The following is a 21508-nucleotide window of genomic DNA, read 5'->3' on the forward strand; positions in this document are numbered from 1 at the left end:
CAACCTGCAGCATTTGTCTGTGTGGCGGGCGTGTATTAAGTATAAATGGCAGGCGCTAAAGGTATTCGGCGCTTGATTTTAATAAAAAAATTTCATTCAAGAAAGGATTTTCTTAATAAATATATTTTTAAAATTTATTGTAAATGCCTTAAAATTACTTTACATTGAAAATTTTAGTTAATTCGCTACGTGGCTATAAAATATTACAAAATCTATCAAAATTGTACACGCTGATTAAAACATCAGTTGGCAGCAGTCGAGTTTTGTCGTCAAAAAGAGTAATTTTTTCAGTCAGCTCTCGGTGATTACCATTTGAAGAATTTCTCGGCGCAGTCCCCGTAACCGCTGCACCAGGTACTCTGCTCGAGAAGTTCGGGGCAGTGGCGCCCTTTTCTGACAACGGTGCGTCTTCGGATGGCGGTGCCAGTGCCGCAGGTCGCACTGCACGGGGACCACAACGACCACTGAGACAGCTCGCAATGCTCATCTGTCGATTTAGATCGAAAAAATTGCTTGATAAAAAGACAAAAATTAAAAAAAAAATTTTAAAAAATGGAAAAATTTGAAAAGGGTCAAAAGGGTGTCAAAATTTAATATTAAGGAAACAGCGCTCAAAGCATATAATTTATTGGTGACTAAAAATGTCACACATTTCAAGGGTATAACAGAAAACAGGCATTCAAACAAAAATATAAAGACCAGCACCTTTGCGAGGCCTGTCATTATCCGTTCGATTTCTAATCTGTCTCTGTCTGGCCACTGCTTCCGGCACAAACTCTAATTTACCCATTCTTTGTTGACTTTGTTGCCGCTGCTGTTGTTGTTGCTGCTGCTGCTGCTTTTTCATCCTCCTATTCTTCAATTTTCGCATCCTGAGGGCTCTCAGTTGGTTCCTGGACACCCTCCTATCACGGTTTGTTTGCGTGACGCTAATCGGCCCTTCAGAACCAACGGAGAGGACGTGTTGAGAACTGACGCTTGTCAAAATTTTTGGGTGAACATCAAGCTTGTTGCTGAGGACATCTTGATTTTCCTCAAAAATTCTTTTGCCCCCGTTTGCCCTGGGTGCCAAATCAAAGCTGAACTCTTCCTTCAAATTGTAAATTTGGACCTTTTTGAGAGATTAATTTATTTTTTTGCGCACATTGGAAAAAAATAATTTACTTTGTTGAACTGCAAAGTGGCAATGACTGGAAGGTGGTCGAGCTCAGGGTAATAAAAGGAGTTGGCGGGATGGTCAGGGTACTTTGACGTGATTATGGAGATGGGCATTGGAGGGTCACTTTTCCAGTTAGGAGACGTGAAAGTGAATCCAGAATCAGTTCCAGCGTCCATCAAGGTGAGCTAACAAAAGAAAATAAACAATATAATTATATAGATATTTTTAAAAATATCAAAGATATGATAATTACTTGCAACTCCTTTCTGTCATCCCATTTGCCGTGAGAGTTGCATAAATTAATAGAATTGACTCCAATAAACCAGTCCGGAGACGGAACCATTCGAACAAGAAGGGAAACCTTAATTAAAATTAAAATTTTTATTCAATAATTTTTGTTTCTTTTTTCCTAAAATTGCCTTTGAATGATTACTGTCCAGGTAAAACTTGGCGGAAGTCCTTCCTTCTCCAGTTGTGATGGCATCGGCGCCAAAAGTGTCCATTATTCCATCAAAGCCCTGCCTCTGTGCCTCAAAAAGATCAGATTTGCCGATTTCTGCGAACTGTCGTAACGCCGCACTCGCCAGCCGGCCTTCGGAGAACAGTTGAAACGAGTCATCGTGGCTGCGGCCTGCGCGCAAAAACAATCAAAGTTGTTAAATTCAAACGAGATGAATTTAAATTTAGCACTTTTTGCGCAACGCGCTTACATTGAACAGTAATGCACGCGCAATTCCGATGCGAATCTGCTTAGGTCATGCTGAGAGATGAGTCATTTCTTTGTCTTTTTAACAGTTAACATGAGTGATCATTTCATTTGAAAGATGCTCGTACAAAGTGTATCATAGAGGCTGCTGACCTTTCGCAACACCCTCGTTTCTGCGCAAAATACTTCCTTGTCTAATTAACTGAACTTGAAATTTTCTGTTTCAATAATGCCTAACATGGTCAACTATAATTTGAAGTTTATAATTAAATTATGTTTATTATAAAAATTAAAATACAGCTTTAAAATAATTAAGTTTTAATAAATATAATGAGAATTTTGCAGAAAATATGTTTGTTTCGTTTTATTTGTAGTGTAAATCAATCATATAAAAATCTAAAATATGAAATTTTTTTCTTGTAAATAAAAACCATCCATCTTTTTTCATGTTTCTTATTTATATAAATTTAAAAAAAAGTATTGATAAGAAATAAAATTAAGCTGGAATCGTGATTGATGGATACATTGTAGTACTGCTACCTGCATTAAGCTATTTATTATGTACCAAATTTAAATATATAATAATTAATTACTGTTATGAAAAATGATATTGTTGTAAAACAACATTTTATAATTATTACGCTAGTTTTCATTATTACGAATATTTGATTGAAATGTTTTTAAGGCTTTGCTTTGGTACTATCAATTTTAAATTTCAAACCTGCATTTTACCAAGATTACAAAACTGTGTAGCTTTTTCAAATTCCACCTTAAAGACTCCAGACTTTTCACCAAAAAGCACCATTCAATAATAAATTGGTTTAAAAAAAAACGACGTTTAGCAAAGTTTCGGCATGATATCAAATTCCTTACTTTTATCATATATAACCTAAAACCCGCTAAAACCATTAAATTTTATGTAAAATCCAAACCCTAATTATAAATGCAAAAAGCTCGTGATGAGACGCAGAAAAATTTACAAAATTAGATTTAGGGGGTGACTCACAGTGCATTAAGCCCAATAACTGGCAAATGTTCCAGGGTCTTCCCCATTAATTACAAACAGAATAAAAGTTCTGGCTCGGATCGCAAAAGAATAAAGAAATATACATCTGTGGTCTGTGGATGCGAAACGCCACGCAGTCTCTTTGAAATTCTCACTACATGCCAGGTAGACACGCAATGATGAAACAATCCCCGTGGAAACAAACAATGATTGGCGAGCGACGAAGTGTTTGTGCGAAAATTGAGTGTGCAAAATAAGTTGGGCTTGAAGGAATTCGCGATTCAATAAACCGGCAAGCGAGTGTCACTCACAAAGCCCAGCTCGCAGATTTATTTTCGATCTCCAGCTCTTTCTCTTTCGGGCTATAGTGTACGAGAGAGCGACTGGAATAGCCCCAATTGTTTACACCGAACCCCAACCCTTTAGCACCTCTGGCAACTCGCCGTGGGTCGAATAATTCTGTCTTCTCGCGATTGTAAACGCGCGATTTATGCCCGGCGCATTTTCTCGTCAATTGCGCTACATCGCAATTGGAAAACACATAATTAAAAAAAAAAGCAGCAAAAATGTTTGTTTTTTGCGTAGGAAGTGCGTGAATTATTGTGGAAGAAGAAAAGTTAAAAGCTCTGTCCATTTGCTTATCCTCAAAACCACACAAAAACCACATAAAAAACTGTATGGTGCCCACGCACATTAAACAGTTTATAATTTTATTGTTGGAATATTCAGTGTCGGTGTGGTATATAAAGAATGACAATCAAATGTGAATAAAATTTCACCCACGTGTTTGTGCAACACGGATATTGGTTTAAAGTATTTTCCATGTAATACTTCATTATTGCTTTCTCTGTTCAAACCTGTTGAAATCGCCATGAGATAATATTAATTTTAAAACTAAAATTAAATTAAGCAATAATATACAACATTACATGATATTTCTCTAAAAAATCCTAGATTATTAAATAATTTAAATTATCAAAGAAAAAGTCAATATGAAAGATGTTTATATTTACTTATTGATGGATGACTTTCTTGAAAAACAATGCTACAGTGAAGCAAATATTATTATTTATTTAACAATAAGATAAAAAATCTGAAGCAAATAAAAGAGTTAAAATAATAATAAACTGTAAAATAAACAAAAGAGCCTTGATATCCATCAATCCTTGACGCAATGAACGTGTGAAGAGTTTTAATCTCAAATCATCTCAAATTTTATTAATTGTTAACTAGAATTTACTTGAAATTAGCGCGAAAATCCTTGCTATAAAATAAGACAAAATTAACGTACCGTTAAATTTTAACTTTAAATTAATTCTCTAATGAGACACCCACAAATTGTTACTTATTTTGTTTCATAAAATTTATGGAAACTGCATAATTAACTTTTTCTTTGTTCAATATTTAATAAAATCATACCTATTAAAGCAATTTATATTTTGGAAAAATTGAAGTCTCACCAAGAAGCCTGGACCACTGTGCAGGCGGACGGAATTCCGGGTACTGTTTCGGAAAGAGCTCCTTGGTCCAGTGCGTGTTGAGCACCACCCTGTATACGGCCAGAGTGTCAGCGGGACAGTTCTGCTGGGTGGCGGAGGCTGCCACCAGCAGGACGAAGAATACGGCGAGTGTAGTCAAGGCCATGGTCGGTCCGGTTCTGGCTGTGCATGAGGCGCGCAGACCGCTCTTTATGTATCCCACCCCTGCTTACATCGCCGCTCGCGGGATAAACATCATCTTTTTTTGATCGCCGCCGCGGCCAACAACTTTGTCTATCAAATCGGCTCGCCTTGAGACACTTTTAATGTTTACCGTGAGCTTAATTTTTTTTTTTTATTGAAAACATTAAAAATTATTTTCAGACGCTGAATTATAATTTTAATTCGCAAACAACGATTTAGAAGTTTGAAAAGGTTTCCTTTTATACAAAGTGCTTTGTAATGCATAGAATTCATCAGATTATAAATAATCATAAAAATTTAAGGGGGGAAAAATAAATGACACTTAAATAAAATTACATTCAGTTCAAGATAACTTTGTCATTAAGTGGATCCATATCCATAAGTTATATTACAAGTCAAAAACTCAGTATTAAAAATGTTGAAGTTAGTTAATAAAATCTTATTCACGAAAATAAATATTAATTGTTTCGATTGAAACGCAAATAATAATAAAAAAATGTTTCAATAGCAATAAATATTGATTAAATAAACATTTTTTTTTAAATTTATAAGAAAAATTAAAAAAAAAAAATACCAGCAAAAATCCAAGAAACTTGGCAAGGAAATTATAAGAAGTTTAAAGATGACTTTGTAAGCACATTTTGCTTATTATTCAAATAGTGGTTTGAGCAAGTAAAAGTGGTGTGTGGGTGCAGTAATAGTGTCTTCGTACTTGGCCGTAGTGGAAAAATAAACAGTCTATAAAGAGCCGGTGGGCGATCTTTTTGTTACTGTAGATCATAAGTGAGGCAAGGTCGGCTGTGCTGCCCTAATTCTCGTGGAATATGGGACACCGACTGTGCAAATAATCATCATTCAAACATGATATACGACCGGAACGAGTGCGGGTCAAACTTCATATAAATAATTCAAACGCAAAGGTTCGGCAAAGTAGTAAAAATGCACTTGGCGTTCTTTTTTATTATTTATTGACAAATGTCTATACAGTAATGTGATGCTCACTCTGCAGTGACAAAACAAGGTGATTTATAACAATTTGTTATATATGTTCTGCAAATTGCACTTAATTAATAAGGCACTTGGTTGGAATGCATATGGCGGTGAAAAGGGAAGGTCACACATTTCCTGAACCTCTTCATTAAAAATATATTTCATATTACACTATAAAGATCAGGCAAATGGCACAATAATATATAAAATAAAAGTTAAAATTCAAATGGAATGAAATAAGTTTGATAAAATAAAATCCTAGCAGAGCAGTTAAAAAAATGTATTGAAAATAAAATGTGATCAAATATAACGGCTATAAAATCCAGTAAAATTAGTCACTTCATTAAGACTCAAGATGCTTTACATAAAAAAAAAATAGTGAATAATTAGTCTGAAAATTGAGATAAACCTTGGAATGCAATTATGAGGCAGTTGAAATTTTACAAAGTCGCGCCAAGAAAAAAGAAAAAGTACAAAATCAATAATTAATTTTACCAAGCTCAGACGCCCAATGGAATTGTCACACTGACTTTTCTCGTGACAGTCTAAGGGGCTAAATTGTAGATCACTGATTAATTACGCTACCCACATGAAATGCAATCATCTCAAATGATTTAAGCAGTCTGGAATCTGAAGCTCTAACAAACCCTGGGTAAAACACAAACAAAGCAGATTCCATGTTCAGAAGAAAAAAGTATCAAATTTGATTGAGGTCGTGGGCAGCTTTTGGAACAAATATGAGAGTAATTTTTGACTAGCATCAAACTTTTTTCGGCTTCACCACTTCGGCGTAGACCGAGTTCGCTACTTGAGGTTGAGGACTGACCTTGCGAATGGAACCATAGCCTTGGTGGGAATCGTCTGCAACTCGAAACCTCTCTTGGCTGTCCACACCTATGACATCGTACTCGTTCCACGACAACGGTTCCGGAGCTTCGACCTTTTTCGGCACAACTGGTGGTGGTGCTTCATTAACCTGATGAAATAAATAAATTGTGAATTCTTTTAAAACTACAAACATTTCAAATTTACCTGAGAATATAATCCCATGTCATTTGTGAACTTAATATTGGCCGAAGGTGCAGCAAAATGTTGCAGGGTATCATAATCCTCCAAAGACTCGACCGAAGGTTGGGAGATGAAAGTACGCTGCTTGTTCAGCGGTGCCTCCTCCATGAAAGTGTTTAGCTTCCTGACGTTGGTTTCAACATCGTCATTTGTGACGTGCTCTGTGTGCATTAAGTCGTCAATGCCAAGGGTCTTCCACGCATGGTTAATTACTTCAACATGGTCGTATTCTTTTGGTTGCGAGATATTGGTGGTTTTTCGAGGGGGCTTGCGGGGCTTCTGCTTGTTCTTCGAACTGTTTTCTATTGCCGAGTTGAACTCGGCCATGATTCCCAACGAGGAGTTGGTGGCGGTCGTTGGAGAGGGTGGAAGCGGTGTCCTTGAGCCGGGTTCCATACTCAAGGCAGCCTGGAATTGTATTAAACAATTTGATAAAATTAACTATTCAAAAGTTCAAGAAAAAAAAACTTTCAATCTAGCTTTAAGAGCTATAAATTAAGATTTTTTCAACAAACTCATTGATAATGATGATCAGTTTTTACTCTAAAGATTTTATTTTATTTTTTAAATTCTATTTATGTAAATAACTTTGATGTTTTAAGAAATAAAAACAATTTAAAAGCTGACCTGGAACTGACTATCTCCACAAACAATCATGCTCTGGGACGAAGACAGCTGAAGTTGACTTTCGTCGTTCTTTGCCATTTGTCGCCAGTTCTTCATAGTTGTTGAAATGCACTGGAAGACTCCCTTCTGCTGGTCTGTCTTCAGCTGGAAGGTTCCTTCTCCAGAGTCACACTTGCGTCCGGCATCAAAGGACAAAATTCCATTTTTGCTGCCATACTTTCTGATGTACATGAATGGCCAAGTGTAGAGCAGGCGCTCATTTGGAAGGGACGTCCTCAGCTGAAGAGCGTTCCTGGTCACAACCAACGTGTAATCAGCATCAACGAGATTACACCGTTTTGAAGCCGTCGTCGGAATCACTTGGACAGTAAAAACGCCTAAAAATTTGATAATGCTAATTAATCTTGGTTTGGATTTATCGTTTTTCTAGTAAAAAAGGGGGAAGTATAAGATTTGATTCCCACTTCCTGGGTTTTCTAATCAATTGAGTCAAAGCATTAGTCACTTCCTGTATTATTCCGATAAAATGAGTAATAAAATTCAAGCCCTTAAGAAATTTGTCTAAATTTAGACTCACCTTCATTCGCCGAACAGTAAAGGTCATTACTCTCCTCAAATTCGTCTACGCCTGAACTTGGCCTACTGCCGTCGTCCTTATCGAAAGCAGCAGATTGAAAGCAAGAAACCCATTCGTAGAGCTCAGAATCACTTAGTGCTGCGAAATCTTGCGTGAAGCCTCTAGCCAAAATCTGAAAAGAATATTTACTAAAATAAATAAAGTTTTATTGTAAATATTACTGAAAAGCTCAGCGGCTGATTTTTCTGGGGGTTTGGAGAGATTTTGATGCAATTATCCAAGGTGACAAATTTAATTATATTGTTCTTCCAGGTGCTGTCAGCATCAGTTTCAAAAATTTCCAGTCTTTGCAGTCCGTGCTTGGTTGCTTTGAATAACTTGCAGTACCTCTTGTGCCATGTTTTCTGAAGTAAAATGAAATTTTAGTTGAATTTTATATACGCACAGATGTATTTTTTTTTTTTTTAATAAGCAAATAAGACAATTACGGACTAATTTACCTTTTTCAAAAGGCCTGACTGCAAAGGTACCAGCATGAACCCTTCTTTGTAAGGCGTTTCCAAGTCCATGGTCAGCCTTTCATCACAGTGCGAGGACGATTTGAGGAGAATTAATGATTTTTATTCACTATTTCCTTGAAGCAACAGGCGAAGTGCGCCTATTCCACCACTCTGACCACCACAGCGTTGCCACTGCAAGGACACGGAAATAACAACATTCCTAACTTGCATAATTGACTTGCGTACTTTAATGAACATTATCAGAGTTTCGGTGCATGTTATTCAAGATAATTTACGTTTAAAATTGTGCGTGATAATAAATTACCTGGAATCGGAGGAGGAGATGAATTAAGTTGCTAATTCGTGATGTTTTGCATGTGCTCTATGCATTCCTCTGGTTATTATTAGAAGGCGACCTGTGGAGCCACCTGCAGTCACCGACCGCTGACCGCTCTCACCGCAGGTGCTGAAACAACTTGCAACTTGGCTTGTTCTTGTTGTCTTGTTGTCGATATAGATAGCAAATAATTATCCGTATTTTGAATAATTTATTTAAATCATAAATTAGGAGAAATTTTCATTATTTTTAACCAAATTACAAATTAAAACAATTTTGGAATTAAATAACACGCTTGTGGGGATAATTTTGTATAAATTACAAGAACCGGCACTTTTTAGATTTTTGTTAGGTTGGCATTATGTCAATAATTTTACACGCCCACTTACACATGTTCAATGTTATTTTGATTTGTGGAGTCAGTCCATCAAGTAAATCAGTAAATTCAGGTCCCGTCAGCAAGGATGGCAGGGGCCAACAAAAATGCGTCCCCGAGTTCTCTTTACGCGGATTTGAATCGCCATGGAGCTAATGGAGATTACGAGCGAGCTCTCAAAGTTTGCAATCGATGTAAGATCTCTATGTAAAACAAAGTTAATTTCGCTAACAAATATTTTGAGCATATGCCACACTTTATGATATTTTTCTTTAAATTTTGGCTCAATAGTCGCTTTAGAATTTGAACATATTAAAATGCATTGTAAACTGCGTTTTAACCTGTGTCTTCAAAATTTTCAACAGTGCTGCACGAGTTTCCTGATGAAGAGAAAGCTTTTCACTGCAAGCTGGTGTGCTTCATTCAAACATCAAAATTCCAAGAGGCTCTCCAGGCTATAAACAAAAGCTCAAAGTTTTCTGGGTAGGATGCCGATCAATCTGTTAAATTAATACATAAATATTAATAAATAGAATAATACATTCCAGCAACTTTTCTTTTGAAAAGGCCTATTGTCAGTACAGACTAAATTTGCCTAAGGATTCTCTCGACACCATCAACGCAGCTGGACCTCTTGACCAAAAGTTGAAGGAGTTGAAAGCCCAAGTTCTTTACCGACTGGAAGAGTATGTATATTAAAAAAAAACTGTTGATAAATAATGTTTTATAATGACATGTTAAGCTTTGAAACATGCTTCGATGTTTATCGTGACATCATCAAATCCAACGCTGATGATTACGAGGATGAGCGAGAGACAAATTTGGCAGCAGTAGTTGCTAATTTGAGCATTGAAGGATCGGTAATAAAAACCAATTTTATATAAATTTATTCTTAATGGTACACTAGAAAAGGGACTTGCCTACTTTGCGAGAATCTTCTTACGAACTTGTCTACAACGCTGCTTGTCGGCTTTTGGGCACTGGACAGCTGCAGGAGGCTGAAAAGAAACTGAAGCAGTCTGAGAAAATGTGCAGAGAGTCTTTGGTAGAGGATGGTGTCGCTGAAGAGGACATCGAAGACGAAATTAGTATCGTCAAGTGCGTTTCATCTTCTTCCCTAAAAAATTTATTTATTAATTACCTTTTTAACAGCGTCCAGTTGGCATTCTGCCTTCAGCAAATGGGCAGAGAGAAAGAGGCCCAGGTGATTTACAACAAGGCCCTAAAGCAGAAACCTGACGACATTGCCCTAGTTGCCATTGCCAGCAACAACTTGGCCACTCTGAACAGAGAAGGCAATTTGTTTGACAGCAAGAAGCGCCTCAAAAGTGCCACTGCCGACGGCTTGGAGCACAAACTGACCCACAGGCAGCGCAAGGCCATCGCCATAAACCAAAGTCTGCTGGCCGCTCTCACAGGACAGTCGGAGCAGTGTGCCTCTCTCTGCGACAAAGTGGCCAAGCAGTATCCGTCCTCTCGGGAGGAGTTGGTCTTGATCAGAGCAACTGCCCTGGCCAGGGACGGAAAGGTCGGTGATGCTGGAAAGCTGCTGCAAAACGAGAGCAAGCAGTATCCCAAGAGGAAACTTGAACTTCAATTAGCTGCTGTGCAAATGCACCTTGCCGAGGTATGTACAAAAATTTTGAAGTATTAATTATTTTTATATTTCACAACAGATGAAATTTTTTAATATTTGTAATAAAATTTTCTCTATTTTCTACTCAGGGTGATAGGAAGACAGCTTGTGACGTTCTCAAGAATATGGGAGATTCGACCTTCTGTCCAGGAGTGGTCAGTGCACTGGTCACTCTCTACTTGGCCAACAATGACAGGGCCTCTGCCTCGTCAGTTTTGAAAGATGCTGTGGAGTGGTACAGAAAGAATAAGGTACATTTCTAATTATTAAAACCACCTTCATGATGACTTATTAATACTTTTTTTTAACAGACCGGCTCTCAGTCAAACCTAAGCATGCTTTGGAGACAAGCTGCTGATTTCCACCTTCGAGGGGGAGAGCCCCAAGTGGCCGCTCGCAGTCTTGAAGAGCTGCTCAAAATTAATCCCTCTGACATGAAAACTTTAGCCCAGCTTGTTATTGCTTATGCCCAGGTAAGCTACAATTTTGAGTTTTCAAAGTTCTGAATATAATAAAAAAATTCTTTAGTTTGATCCTAAGAAGGCTCAGGAGTTGAGCAAGAAGCTGCCACCAGTTGGCGAACTGTCACAAAGCACTGACATTGATGCCTTGGAGACATCCAGCTGGATTATGGGTACCAAGGTGATGAAGAAGGTGACAACGAAGGTGGAAGCCAGTCCAATGACAGGGTAATTTTTTGCTTGTACTTTGTTTAACTGGTACTTAAAGGTATATTATAGCGATCTCACTTCTAAGAAAAAGAAGAGAAGGAAGCGTCCTGGAAAATTGCCCAAGAACTACATTGCAGGTGCTACTCCCGACCCAGAACGCTGGTTGCCAAGATACGAGCGCTCTGGATACAAGAAAAAGAAAGACAGGCGTGTGAAAGAACAACTCAAAGGCTCTCAAGGAACAGCTTATGGAGCCAGTGAACAATTGTAAGTTGTTTGTCTTGAATTAATTGAATTCAATGTTATGGTACATTATCATTTTAGTGACATGTCGGGACGTGTGCCTGCTGCAAAGGCATCTCCGCAAACCCATGCCAGTCCTGATGCTGTTCCCCGAGGTTACCAGAAGAAACAACAGCAGAAGAAAAAGAAGGGTAAAGGAAAGTGGTAATTTTGCTTTATGAATAAAATTTGTTGCAAAAAAGAATACTGGTGTTTCTTTTTGGAGACAAATGAAATAAAAAATTTACCAATACAAAATTAATTATTTCTTATTTTGATTTTATTGATGTCACAATTTACAATTTGTGTTGTCCTATTATCAACATAAAATACAACTGTCATTATAATTCTAGTGGGTCTTACAAGAGCCAAGAAAAATTAATGCTGACAACAGCATTAAATATTATTTATTTGATACAAAACATACAAAAATTATGTACCAAAAATAGTTAAAATATTCATTCAACATGACTAGAAGATGAACATTAACATGAATTTTACGATTTGAAGCTGCTGATGGTGCCCTCCCAGGCATCCTGGCTCTGTTTAACAGCCAATCGTTTCTTTTCTGCAATATCACAAAATTATAATTCAGAAAGTGAAAGCATAGAAAATTGTTGTTACCTCTTGCTTCTTTCAGTAAATTCTTTTCTTTTTCTCGCTCTTCCTTAGTGGTGGTGAGTCGGACCCCCAGGGCTGAGCTCACAAGTCTTTTGGCCATGGCAGAACATGTCTCAGGTCTGGGTCGGTACGGCCGTAGAGTTTGAGGACATTTTTTTGCTTTTGATTTTGATTCTGCGCTTGCTTGAGACAAAGGTCGCACACTGAACAGGTTGTGGTTCATTGATAAAACTTCAGCAGCTGAAAAATTTATTACGTTTATAATCATTTGAATTGTCAATACAAGTGTTTCCAAACCTATTAGGGAATTGCTGAAAATTGCCAAGGCATGGGTATCATCTACCCATTTTAAATCAAAGCCAGATCGACCAGCAAATGGGTTTAATACAGCAACTAGATCAGGAGTTTTGAACTCCGCAGGGAACCCAAAAACTTCAAGAACGTGGGAATAATCACTTTCTGCCAACAATTTTTCTCTTGCTTCTTCATAATTGCGGTAGTCCGATGCTGGTTTGTCAATTTTTACTTTTCCAACTGTTTTTGTAAGCTAAATTAAAACAATTAGTCCTGGATAGGAAAAAAATTAAGAGAATTACCTCATCCATTATTTTGGGGTCAAGGCAGTCACCATTGTCATCAAACATGGCATCCCAAGAATCTCCTTCGGCACCTAAGTCTTGCGGAACAAATTTTGGCAGGCTAGGAGTAGCACTTTGAATAAGTTCCGTAGCACGTGGCACAGCGATTGTTTCAGTTTCTTCACTTTCCTCCACCACATCACTCTCACTTGAAACGTCTCCTTTGAAAACAACACACTCTTCTTCAGATTTTTCAACACCTTTGACAGTTTCATTGGTAACTTCAGGTTTGTCTTTACAAACAGTTGGTTCTTTTAAAATTGCAGTGACAGGAGCCACTGCTTTCTCTTCTTCAATAAAAGAACTATTGTCTTCCAAAAGATCACAGCTAGACGTATCCGAGTCGCAGGATTGTGATTTGCTACCAAGGCCCTTATTATTCGTTTTGGTGGCAGACTTTTTTCTGGGAGTCACCACATTTGGGGAAGCATTGCGGATTTTAGAGGCCTTCGGGGGCGACGGTGTGGTTTGAGCTGCACACTCTGGAGGTGAATCTGCCGCTTGTCTGCGGGCTCTAGGCACATAAACCTGCAAGTCAGGCCGTTTGGATTTGGATAACCGGGATCTGAAAGAAAAATTTAACAATCACAAAACATAATAATAAACAATGCGATAAAATTCTTTAATTGTAAAAGTTATAAAATTAAACATGCATGATTTTTTAATCACGTTTTATTTGAAACAATCAACATTTTATCCCATAGAAAAACCTTTTTGCTTTAGGCTCAGTACGCCTGCGACTACAAATAAAAATTTAGCCTTTAAAAAAATGTCTTCTATCAAAATATATTTAAACAAAACCATTATGATTTTTTGATTAATATAGCTGCATATTTTTAAGTTTAAGTGTTTAACAAGTGAAGAAATGTTTCTGTGGAATAATTAGTTTCTCTTGAGTTTCCCTTTTAATCACAATATAAATGTTTTGTTATCATACCCCGAGTTAATTGAGGCGGAGTCTCCGTTTTCATTATCAGTCGAATTTCTTGCGGCCCGCATCGCAGGCGGTTGATAAATCCCAACAACCGGCATTGGTTTCGAGGACACTGCTTAAAAAAAAGTTAAATCCAATGAAGACTTAACTAAAAATTTTCCTCACTCTTTTTGGTCTCAGTCGCTGCCATGGCCGTCTCCCTTTCTCTCAAGCTGATCAAAGCTTGTCTATGTGAGGATAAATTTTAGAATTTTCGGTGCGTCCAACTCTGCAAGACTCACCTTTCGGACTGTTTGACGAAACACACCACGGTTCTCCTCGCATACCCCTCTCCGACGGAAAAGGTCTTGAGCTCGGGGAACTGCTCGACGGTCTTGTGGATCAAAAAGCGCCTGTAGTTGTTGACGGCCGGGAAAAGCAGTACTCTGCGAAGCATACAAAAAAAGAAATGAGACGCTATTCTTACGCCAGTCGCGATTACATTTTTCGTTGTGCTATTGCACTTTCACTCGGAGTCGCCGGCGCTGGGAAAGACACAGACCTCTCACTGCACACGAGTGAAAGTGCAGTCGGTCTTTCTCTCTCTCGGCAGCAGACCTCGACCATTACATTACACGCTGCCGTGTGTTACATATTTATATTACGCTCGTCACAATAATGACAATAATATTAAACTCTCGGATGCTTCTACCTTGTGCAAGGTCGAGTGCTGCTGATATCAGAAAAAAATTAAAAACTCACTTGCTCCAAACTAATCAGCAATCTTGCTTTTCCCTTGGGAACTGATTCAATTTAATTTATTACTTTAACACCAAATTGTAAGATTTAATTATCTTTTCAGTTAACCTTTTTTTATTTCAAGTCCAAAAATTAATGAAACTTCAGTATTATTTTATTAATAAAGGTAAAACACTTATTGAAAGCTTTGCAAATTTTTTTATTTAAACAGCGGGGAAAAATTAATTTCACTTTCAATGTATTCAAACCCCTCATACAGCTGCAGAGAAGTTGAAACAAACTGAAAAATGAAATGATTTTATCGTGCATATAAGTTTAAGATTTGTCTTCATTCAATAAAACTAATTTTTGTTTGTATGAAAAATGACGTAAGAAGTAAGTAAAAATGCTTTATTAAATCACTTTAATTTGACTTGAATATAAAGAAATATCTGAAGTGCAAAAACAAACTGGTTAGTGGTTTGTTGATATATCCGTTTAATTTTTGCATTCAAGGCAAGGTTACGCCAGGGTTAACCCTGACGCTGCGGTTCAAGTTTTAAGGCGTTTGCAAAAGCGTCACGCTTGTTATACTTTACTAGAGGAAATTGAACTTCATTCGCTGCATAGCTGCTTGTTCAGTTATGATCTCCTTGGTTATGATTATTTTAATTAGTTTTGGCGATATTAATTATAATTATTGTGAGCAAAGATTAATTAACTTTTGAACATTTATTAATAAATAAGTTTCATAATTCGTGAGTGAATAAACTAAATTTGCAAGTAGTAAAGCATGAAGTAGTAAAGCATGAAGTAGTAAAGCCGCAGCCGCTCACCTTCCTCATCCTTAAAATTCCCAACATACAAACCCATCCTACACTCCCTTCTCCCTGGCCCAGTGGGTCGCAAGGTCACCGAAAGGGGAGAATCCGAGTTATCGGCCCTTGCGATTTAGCAGCCTGTCTGCTACCTCTGGTGCCTTTCCCAAGAGGGATAAACAATTAAAAAAAAAAAAAAAAAAAAAAAGTGCGCATTTTTTTTAAGGATACAAATTCATAAAAAAAATAGTGTCATCCATTCTGGAAATAATATCAGTACATAATATCATAGTGTGATTGGCGCCGTTGCCCACAAATAAAAGAGGTACCTCAAAAATAATAATAATAATTAATTAATATAATTTTGACGAGCTATGATTTCAATCATCATAGTTCCAGTAATTAACTAAAATAATATTATTAAATTAAAAAACAAACTTATTTACATAATACCATTGTATTGTGAATGCTTGCATATAAATACATATTTTCATTTTATTTTTTGACATGCATATAAAGCGGGTTTTATGTGTGCTCAAGATTAGTGCTTCTTCTTTTTCTGCATCATAAAAAAATATTATTAATTCATACAATATAAAATTCTACAAATTAAAATTAAAATGAAGATGAGAAATATGTAAAATCAGAAAACAAATAGCAAATTATACAAACCTTTGGCAGTCGTCACTGGCTTTGCGGAAGGTCTCAACGTCGAAAATTACGAGGTCCAGAAAGCAACTGTCCTCCAACGTCAGGTACCTTGCCCCGAAGTTCTCCAGTTTTGACGCTTTTCCGGGGACAAGCGGAGTCGATCAATGCGCCCTGCCAGGCGCCCCTTGACCCACTGCTTTGCGAAACGGCCCAAAAGTGCTAAACTAGCCACTCGATCCGCGAAAGAAGCCTCGAGTTGAGCAAAAAAAAATAAGACAGGGAAGGCAAGGTCATTCCTCCATAAACTTTAGTTTAGTTTGAGGGGCTTTTCATTACTTTTTGTCGTGCAGAGACATCTGGTGAGGCAACGGCGGAACATGGAACGGACGTGAACGGAAAACGATCGCCCGCCCTCTATACATGGAAGGGGCGAACTGCAGATGAATGCGGCGATTGGTGATTGGCGTTACCAACAAAACACAAAGCACCGTTCTTCGTTTCGTTTGATGTGCACCATTTGAGAACCACTTTGTTTTTATTTTGTTTTCGCCCTCAAGTCACCCTGGCCAAGGTGCGTACCTAACTAATGGTTGGTTTCTTCGTAGTTTCAACGAAATTTTGCCGCGGAGGGCGAGAAATTCTCGCCGAAAGTGGGATAACTGAAGTGTGATTTTATCACTGGGTTCACCCTTCCCTTTTTGGCCAGAATTCCTCCTCTCGTCATACGTATTACGAGTTACGACGAGCACTGAAACTTTACCATTTCCAGCCTTTTGTAACTTCCGTCTCATGACTGAATTTGGTTTCGTATTTCCTTGGTCGGACGAGAAGTTTGAGCCGAACAGGACGTGAAAATGAAGAAACAATTCTTCCGTGTGAAGCAGCTCGCTGATCAGACATTCTCAAGGTAAAAATAATGACAGCATCCTCTTGACCTTCCAACCTTTGTACTTTCCATTGTGTCAAATTATTTGGCTTTCTTATCTCGCCCTTTGAATTGAAATTTGAAATTTTTCCTTTAAAATGTCTTTAGAAGGAAATACATAAAAATAATCATTTAATTTGAAGGGGACACAAGAGTTTTTATTTAATTCTTGTGGGTGTGACCGCTAAAGTGTCTTGCACACAATTAAAATAATAGCACTTAAATTTAAATTGACACGTCCGTTTGCAGAGCTGGCAAGACCGAGCTACTCTCCGATGATCTACAAGAGATCGACAAGCATGTCGAGTTCCTCAAAAACGCATGTACCAATTACAACAAGAAGCTGGCTGCCTATCTTTTAGGGCAAGGCTCAGATGACTCGTCGATAGAAAAGAGACTGGTGAGAGAAATTCTTTATGTTTTTATAGGTGTGTGCAAATAGTTTATTATTACAAAGAGAAAGAAAAACTACACGCAATTTTCACAAGTGTGACGCACCTGGGGATAGATAAGAAGAAAAAAAACAAATATATGGAACAACTGCTGAGATAAAGAAAATGTCACTGACATGTGTTTTATTGTTTTAGAAAAAGTGCCCAGAATACCAACTTGGGCAAGCAATGAAGGAGAGCGCTGCCTGCGACGAAAGCTACATGCTCAAGTAAGTTGTAATTTAAAAAAATCCAAGTCTTTATTAAATTTCTTAATAATTTTTGAAGAAATATTTTGGAGAAGTGTGGCTCCATAGAGATCACTCTGGCCCACACTTATGTAGACATGGACCTGCAGATTGAGAACAGCGTTGTCAACCCGTTGCAGACTGTCATTGACAATGACATTCCCAGCATTGTGAAGCACAAAAGAAACCTAGCAAAGCTCGTTTTGGACATGGACGCAGCAAGAACTAGGTCCTTTTGATTTTTGAACTTTGAACCAAGTAGCTCAAAAATTGATAATGGAATTTGTTTTCAAATAGTCTATTCGATCTAATACCCTTGTCTGGTAAAGACGATTGCCTTTGTTGACCTTTATGGTGAAGCCATTTTTGTTTAAAATGGAATATTCACACTATCTCTGTTCTATATTTACTATAACTCCTGAAATCTTTAAGTCACTTTTGTATTTTATCAAATTCAGTTCAAATTATTTTAACGCCATTGAACATTAAAATTTACCGAGCTATAATTTATTTCCTAGATACTGAACTAATGTCTGCTTTTTACAGATATCAAACAGCTGTGAAGCATAGCAATAATATGCCTGGCACAAAAATTGACTCAATCCGAGAAGAAATGGATGAAGCGCAGTTCAAAGTTGATCAGTGTAGAGTGAGTATTGAAATATTATTTTTTTATTAAATATTAAACCTTTTTGTGTAAAGGACTTGTTGGCAACAGAGATGTACCAGTTGATCTCAAAAGAAGCGGAAATTACCAAATACATAGCAGAGCATATTGCAATTCAGAAGGCTTATCATGAAAAAGCCCTGCATTTTTTAGAGAAGGCGGCATCTGTGCTTGATGTAGACCTAGGTTTGTCGAATGTTTTACGACTATTGCTTTTCTTCATAGTATTTTTCAGGAGATAATATTAAACGGCCAGTCTATGGAGAATCTTTGGATGTGCATCTTCGTGTGAACAAAATAAAAATCGCCTACCCCATTGAGGTATGTGTTTGTTCATTGCTGGTTCTCGGAATGGACGAGGAAGGTCTTTTCAGAGTAGCTGGAGGTGCGTACAAATTTTCTCTTTGTTGAACTGGAAAATTGAAATTTTTTATGTATTTTAGGGGCGTCCAAAGTCCGCCGAATGAGAATGAATCTAGACGCAAACTGCCTCACTTTCGAGGGAGCGTTAAATTACAATGACCCAGCCGTGGTCGCTGGCGCACTTAAATCCTACTTGAGAGAATTGCCTGAGCCCTTGATGACCTATAAATTGTATCCTAATTGGATAGCCGCTTCAAAGTAAGACTATTTGCCACTTCAGTTATTGCATCAGTTAATATCTTTATTTATATTTAATAGGGTTCCTGTAGCTGAAGATCGAATCAAAGCATTTAAGGAGGTGATAGACCTGTTACCTGAAGCAAACCAGGACAACTTGAGATATCTCATCAAGTTCTTTGCGTTACTGTGCAAAAACCAAGACGTGAACAAAATGACTCCACAGAACATTGCAATTGTGATCGCACCAAATCTTATGTGGAGCCAGCAGGATGCTATCAGTGGAATGGGGTGTGTATTGCAAGTTTGTGGTAGGACTTGATAATTTATTTTTATTTATTATATTTCCAGTCTGAATATGAGCACAGCCAATGTTCACAGCTTCATTGTGGATAATCTAGTCTCCCATGCTGATGAATTGTTCCCTGGAGGTATTTACTGCAATTTATTTTGTCCTACTTCTTTTGAAATTTTGTATTTGTCTGCAGAAACTGAGTTTTTTGTGACTATTCCTAAGCCCGACCCTGCTGAAATGAGTACAAGTCACCGTCAAACAAATGGATCAAAGTCGTCATCTTCGGAAAAAGGACATTCTCGAAACAGTAGTGCAGACACTCTTCTCATCAACAGCCCTCCAGACCCTGGGGCCATTAAAAGAGCGCATTCAAACAGCAGTTTGACGGATCAAAGCAGGTAAAGTGGAAATTATTATAAATCCATCATGACTTGTAAATAAACTAATTTTCAGCCCTCCTCAAAGTCCAAAGCCAGTTTTACGCCGAAAAAACAAACAAGCGCCTATCCCACCATCACATACTCCTAAAGAAAAAGTCGAAAGACCACCTAGACCATCTCATTCACCTGCCATCAAGAACCCATCTGTTGAAAAGCAAAAGTCTGATGAGAAACCTAAAGAGCAAACCAGGCACAGCATTATGGAGAAACCAAAAGTTGAGGAAGTCGAACAGCCAAAGGAGCGTGTCAAGTTGTTATTTCCTGAAAAGCCAAAGGTTGAAGAGTGTGCAAAGGAACGAATGCCGCAAAAAGATGGCCCAATCATAAAAGAGCCTGTTGCTCCGACTCCTGCTCCAAAACCCATGCAGCGTCACAGTGGTGACCACGGAAACGCCCATCCTGAGTTAGCTGAAAAACCTGTTGTTGCCCAAAAGCCTCGGTTTCCTGTTGCTGCTCCGAGGACTATTATTCCAGAGGAAAACTCGGCTGACAAGAAAAGTGTTGAAGAAAGACCGAGACCTGTTATTCCCGAGAGGCCGGCAATACCTGAGCGGCCAGCATCTCTCCGCGACTCTTTTAGAGCCAAAAGTAATGATACAATTGATGAGGCCAACCACACCAAATCTCAAGAGGCCGCATCTCCCTTGTCCCTAGGTTTGCACCAGTTTTATTTTGAAAATCATTTAATAATTAAATTATTTTTTTACTGTAGGGAGCTTTGATTTGCCCGTTGAGATGAGTAAAAACAATGAAAACCATTTATCTGCATCTGAATCCACAGATGAGGAAGTCCTTGATAATGATAGAGCTGGTGATAATCTTTTAAAATAATATATTTGTTATTATTTAAATAAATAAAACGTTTATTGCAGGCAAAGGAGGCTCATTTAGAAACAACAAAATAGCCCGTCCGACACCACCACCTCCGCCGCCTCCCACGAAACCAGTGACGGAGAGCACAGATTTGTAGGAAGTGCCTGAATTTCTTTGAGGTTACAACAGTTCCTCGCTTGTTAAGTACATCACTAAGAAACATTTTCCACTTGCATGCTTGCTTACTGATTTTGTGATCAACTTTTTATAAAATTCTGCACATCTTACCCTTGTTATGTTTTGTGGAGAATAATTTGTGTGATACAGCCAAAACGCTGTACGTGCTAAGTTGAAAAAAAGACATTTTCATTTTGTGTTTGGTATCCAATTTTAAGTGGTTCCAAGATTTCTTGAGTTATACAATTTATCTGATTGGTACAATACTTAAATTAGGGTTTTTGTGCCTTAAAAATGGCAGGCCGTTTCTATAAATTGTGTAATCAAAGTGAGCTCTATAGGAGGAAAAAATAATTTACCGTTTCTCGATATTATTCATTTTGCACAAATCTTTAAACTTTTTATCAGCATCTCTACCGTCTTATATCAATATAAGAATCTTGTGTGATAACTGTAAGTTGTGCATTCATACAGAGAGACAAAATATAAATGAAGTTGTATTGATACTTGTTAACATTTAGAACTACCATGCTCAGAAAATTTGCTGAAATAAAAACTTGAAAAAATAAATTATAGATAATAGTGCCTAATCAAAATGATATATTTGGAGCTGCCGGCAACCCTTTTCCTGTCCTGAGCATAAAATATTGCTTGTCGGATATTTGCTTTTAGGCACTGGAGAATTTAAAAAGTTAAATGAAGCTGCCTTAATCATAGTAGTCCTATTCAGAGTCATTGTAATGTATAAATAACATATCCTAATAAGTTATAAAATTAACTTCTGTTCGAGCATTTTCATAAAACAAGTTTAAGTATTGTTAACATTGTATTTATTGGCAAAATGAATTTTAAAATATTTGTAAGTTTATTTTAACTGGAATAAAATATTGTTTATGAAAACGACTTTCAAAGCTGC

The 21508-nt window shown here is 37.5% G+C and overlaps 5 protein-coding genes across 7 annotated transcripts; 2 read left to right on the forward strand and 3 right to left on the reverse strand.

Moving 5' to 3' along the window:
- On the reverse strand, window positions 1–4537 carry LOC132201440 (spondin-2-like). Of its 2 annotated transcripts, none has more exons than XM_059627648.1 (6): window positions 4332–4537; window positions 1579–1790; window positions 1413–1520; window positions 1165–1344; window positions 706–1111; window positions 1–487 (listed from the first exon to the last, which is right to left on the reverse strand). In XM_059627648.1, exons 1-6 carry the CDS (start codon window positions 4513–4515, stop codon window positions 306–308), a joined length of 1272 nt encoding a protein of 423 aa, XP_059483631.1. In that variant the 5' UTR covers window positions 4516–4537; the 3' UTR covers window positions 1–305. The 2 variants fall into 2 exon arrangements, with proteins under 2 accessions (XP_059483631.1, XP_059483713.1); XM_059627730.1 differs by having other exon boundaries at window positions 8–487; window positions 787–1111.
- A 972-nt stretch (window positions 4538–5509) lies between these two features.
- Window positions 5510–8802, reverse strand: LOC132204151 (docking protein 3). Its single transcript, XM_059632506.1, has 7 exons — window positions 8641–8802; window positions 8316–8507; window positions 8037–8219; window positions 7816–7987; window positions 7239–7615; window positions 6576–7019; window positions 5510–6519 (listed from the first exon to the last, which is right to left on the reverse strand). The coding sequence occupies exons 2-7, from the start codon at window positions 8382–8384 to the stop codon at window positions 6304–6306; spliced, it is 1461 nt and encodes a 486-aa protein (XP_059488489.1). The 5' UTR covers window positions 8385–8507; window positions 8641–8802; the 3' UTR covers window positions 5510–6303.
- A 243-nt stretch (window positions 8803–9045) lies between these two features.
- On the forward strand, window positions 9046–11829 carry LOC132196080 (signal recognition particle subunit SRP72). The gene is made up of 11 exons (XM_059618486.1): window positions 9046–9222; window positions 9394–9511; window positions 9577–9714; window positions 9771–9888; window positions 9936–10126; window positions 10181–10655; window positions 10754–10915; window positions 10976–11137; window positions 11193–11353; window positions 11405–11602; window positions 11660–11829. Exons 1-11 carry the CDS (start codon window positions 9117–9119, stop codon window positions 11784–11786), a joined length of 1956 nt encoding a protein of 651 aa, XP_059474469.1. The 5' UTR covers window positions 9046–9116; the 3' UTR covers window positions 11787–11829.
- Window positions 11830–11866: 37 nt separating this feature from the next.
- On the reverse strand, window positions 11867–16154 carry LOC132196088 (coiled-coil domain-containing protein R3HCC1L; the record flags this gene model as incomplete). Its single annotated transcript, XM_059618499.1, has 8 exons — window positions 11867–12185; window positions 12242–12478; window positions 12536–12785; window positions 12835–13441; window positions 13814–13925; window positions 13976–14037; window positions 14092–14235; window positions 16018–16154. Coding segments are annotated over 8 exons (1620 nt in total), but the record flags the coding sequence as incomplete, so codon positions are not given.
- Window positions 16155–16423: 269 nt separating this feature from the next.
- Window positions 16424–21495, forward strand: LOC132193872 (rho GTPase-activating protein 44-like). Of its 2 annotated transcripts, none has more exons than XM_059614810.1 (15): window positions 16424–16567; window positions 16766–16903; window positions 17171–17321; window positions 17509–17582; window positions 17641–17829; window positions 18147–18249; window positions 18303–18453; window positions 18503–18652; window positions 18711–18888; window positions 18949–19158; window positions 19219–19298; window positions 19356–19560; window positions 19616–20256; window positions 20315–20413; window positions 20475–21495. In XM_059614810.1, exons 2-15 carry the CDS (start codon window positions 16851–16853, stop codon window positions 20570–20572), a joined length of 2382 nt encoding a protein of 793 aa, XP_059470793.1. In that variant the 5' UTR covers window positions 16424–16567; window positions 16766–16850; the 3' UTR covers window positions 20573–21495. The 2 variants fall into 2 exon arrangements, with proteins under 2 accessions (XP_059470793.1, XP_059470801.1); XM_059614818.1 differs by having other exon boundaries at window positions 16459–16585.
- The last annotated feature ends 13 nt before the right edge of the window (window positions 21496–21508 follow it).

This window comes from Neocloeon triangulifer, unplaced genomic scaffold (genome assembly GCF_031216515.1).
Source record: "Neocloeon triangulifer isolate White Clay Creek 2 clone unplaced genomic scaffold, ASM3121651v1 ptg000001l, whole genome shotgun sequence".
Classification (NCBI taxonomy): Eukaryota; Metazoa; Arthropoda; class Insecta; order Ephemeroptera; family Baetidae; genus Neocloeon; species Neocloeon triangulifer.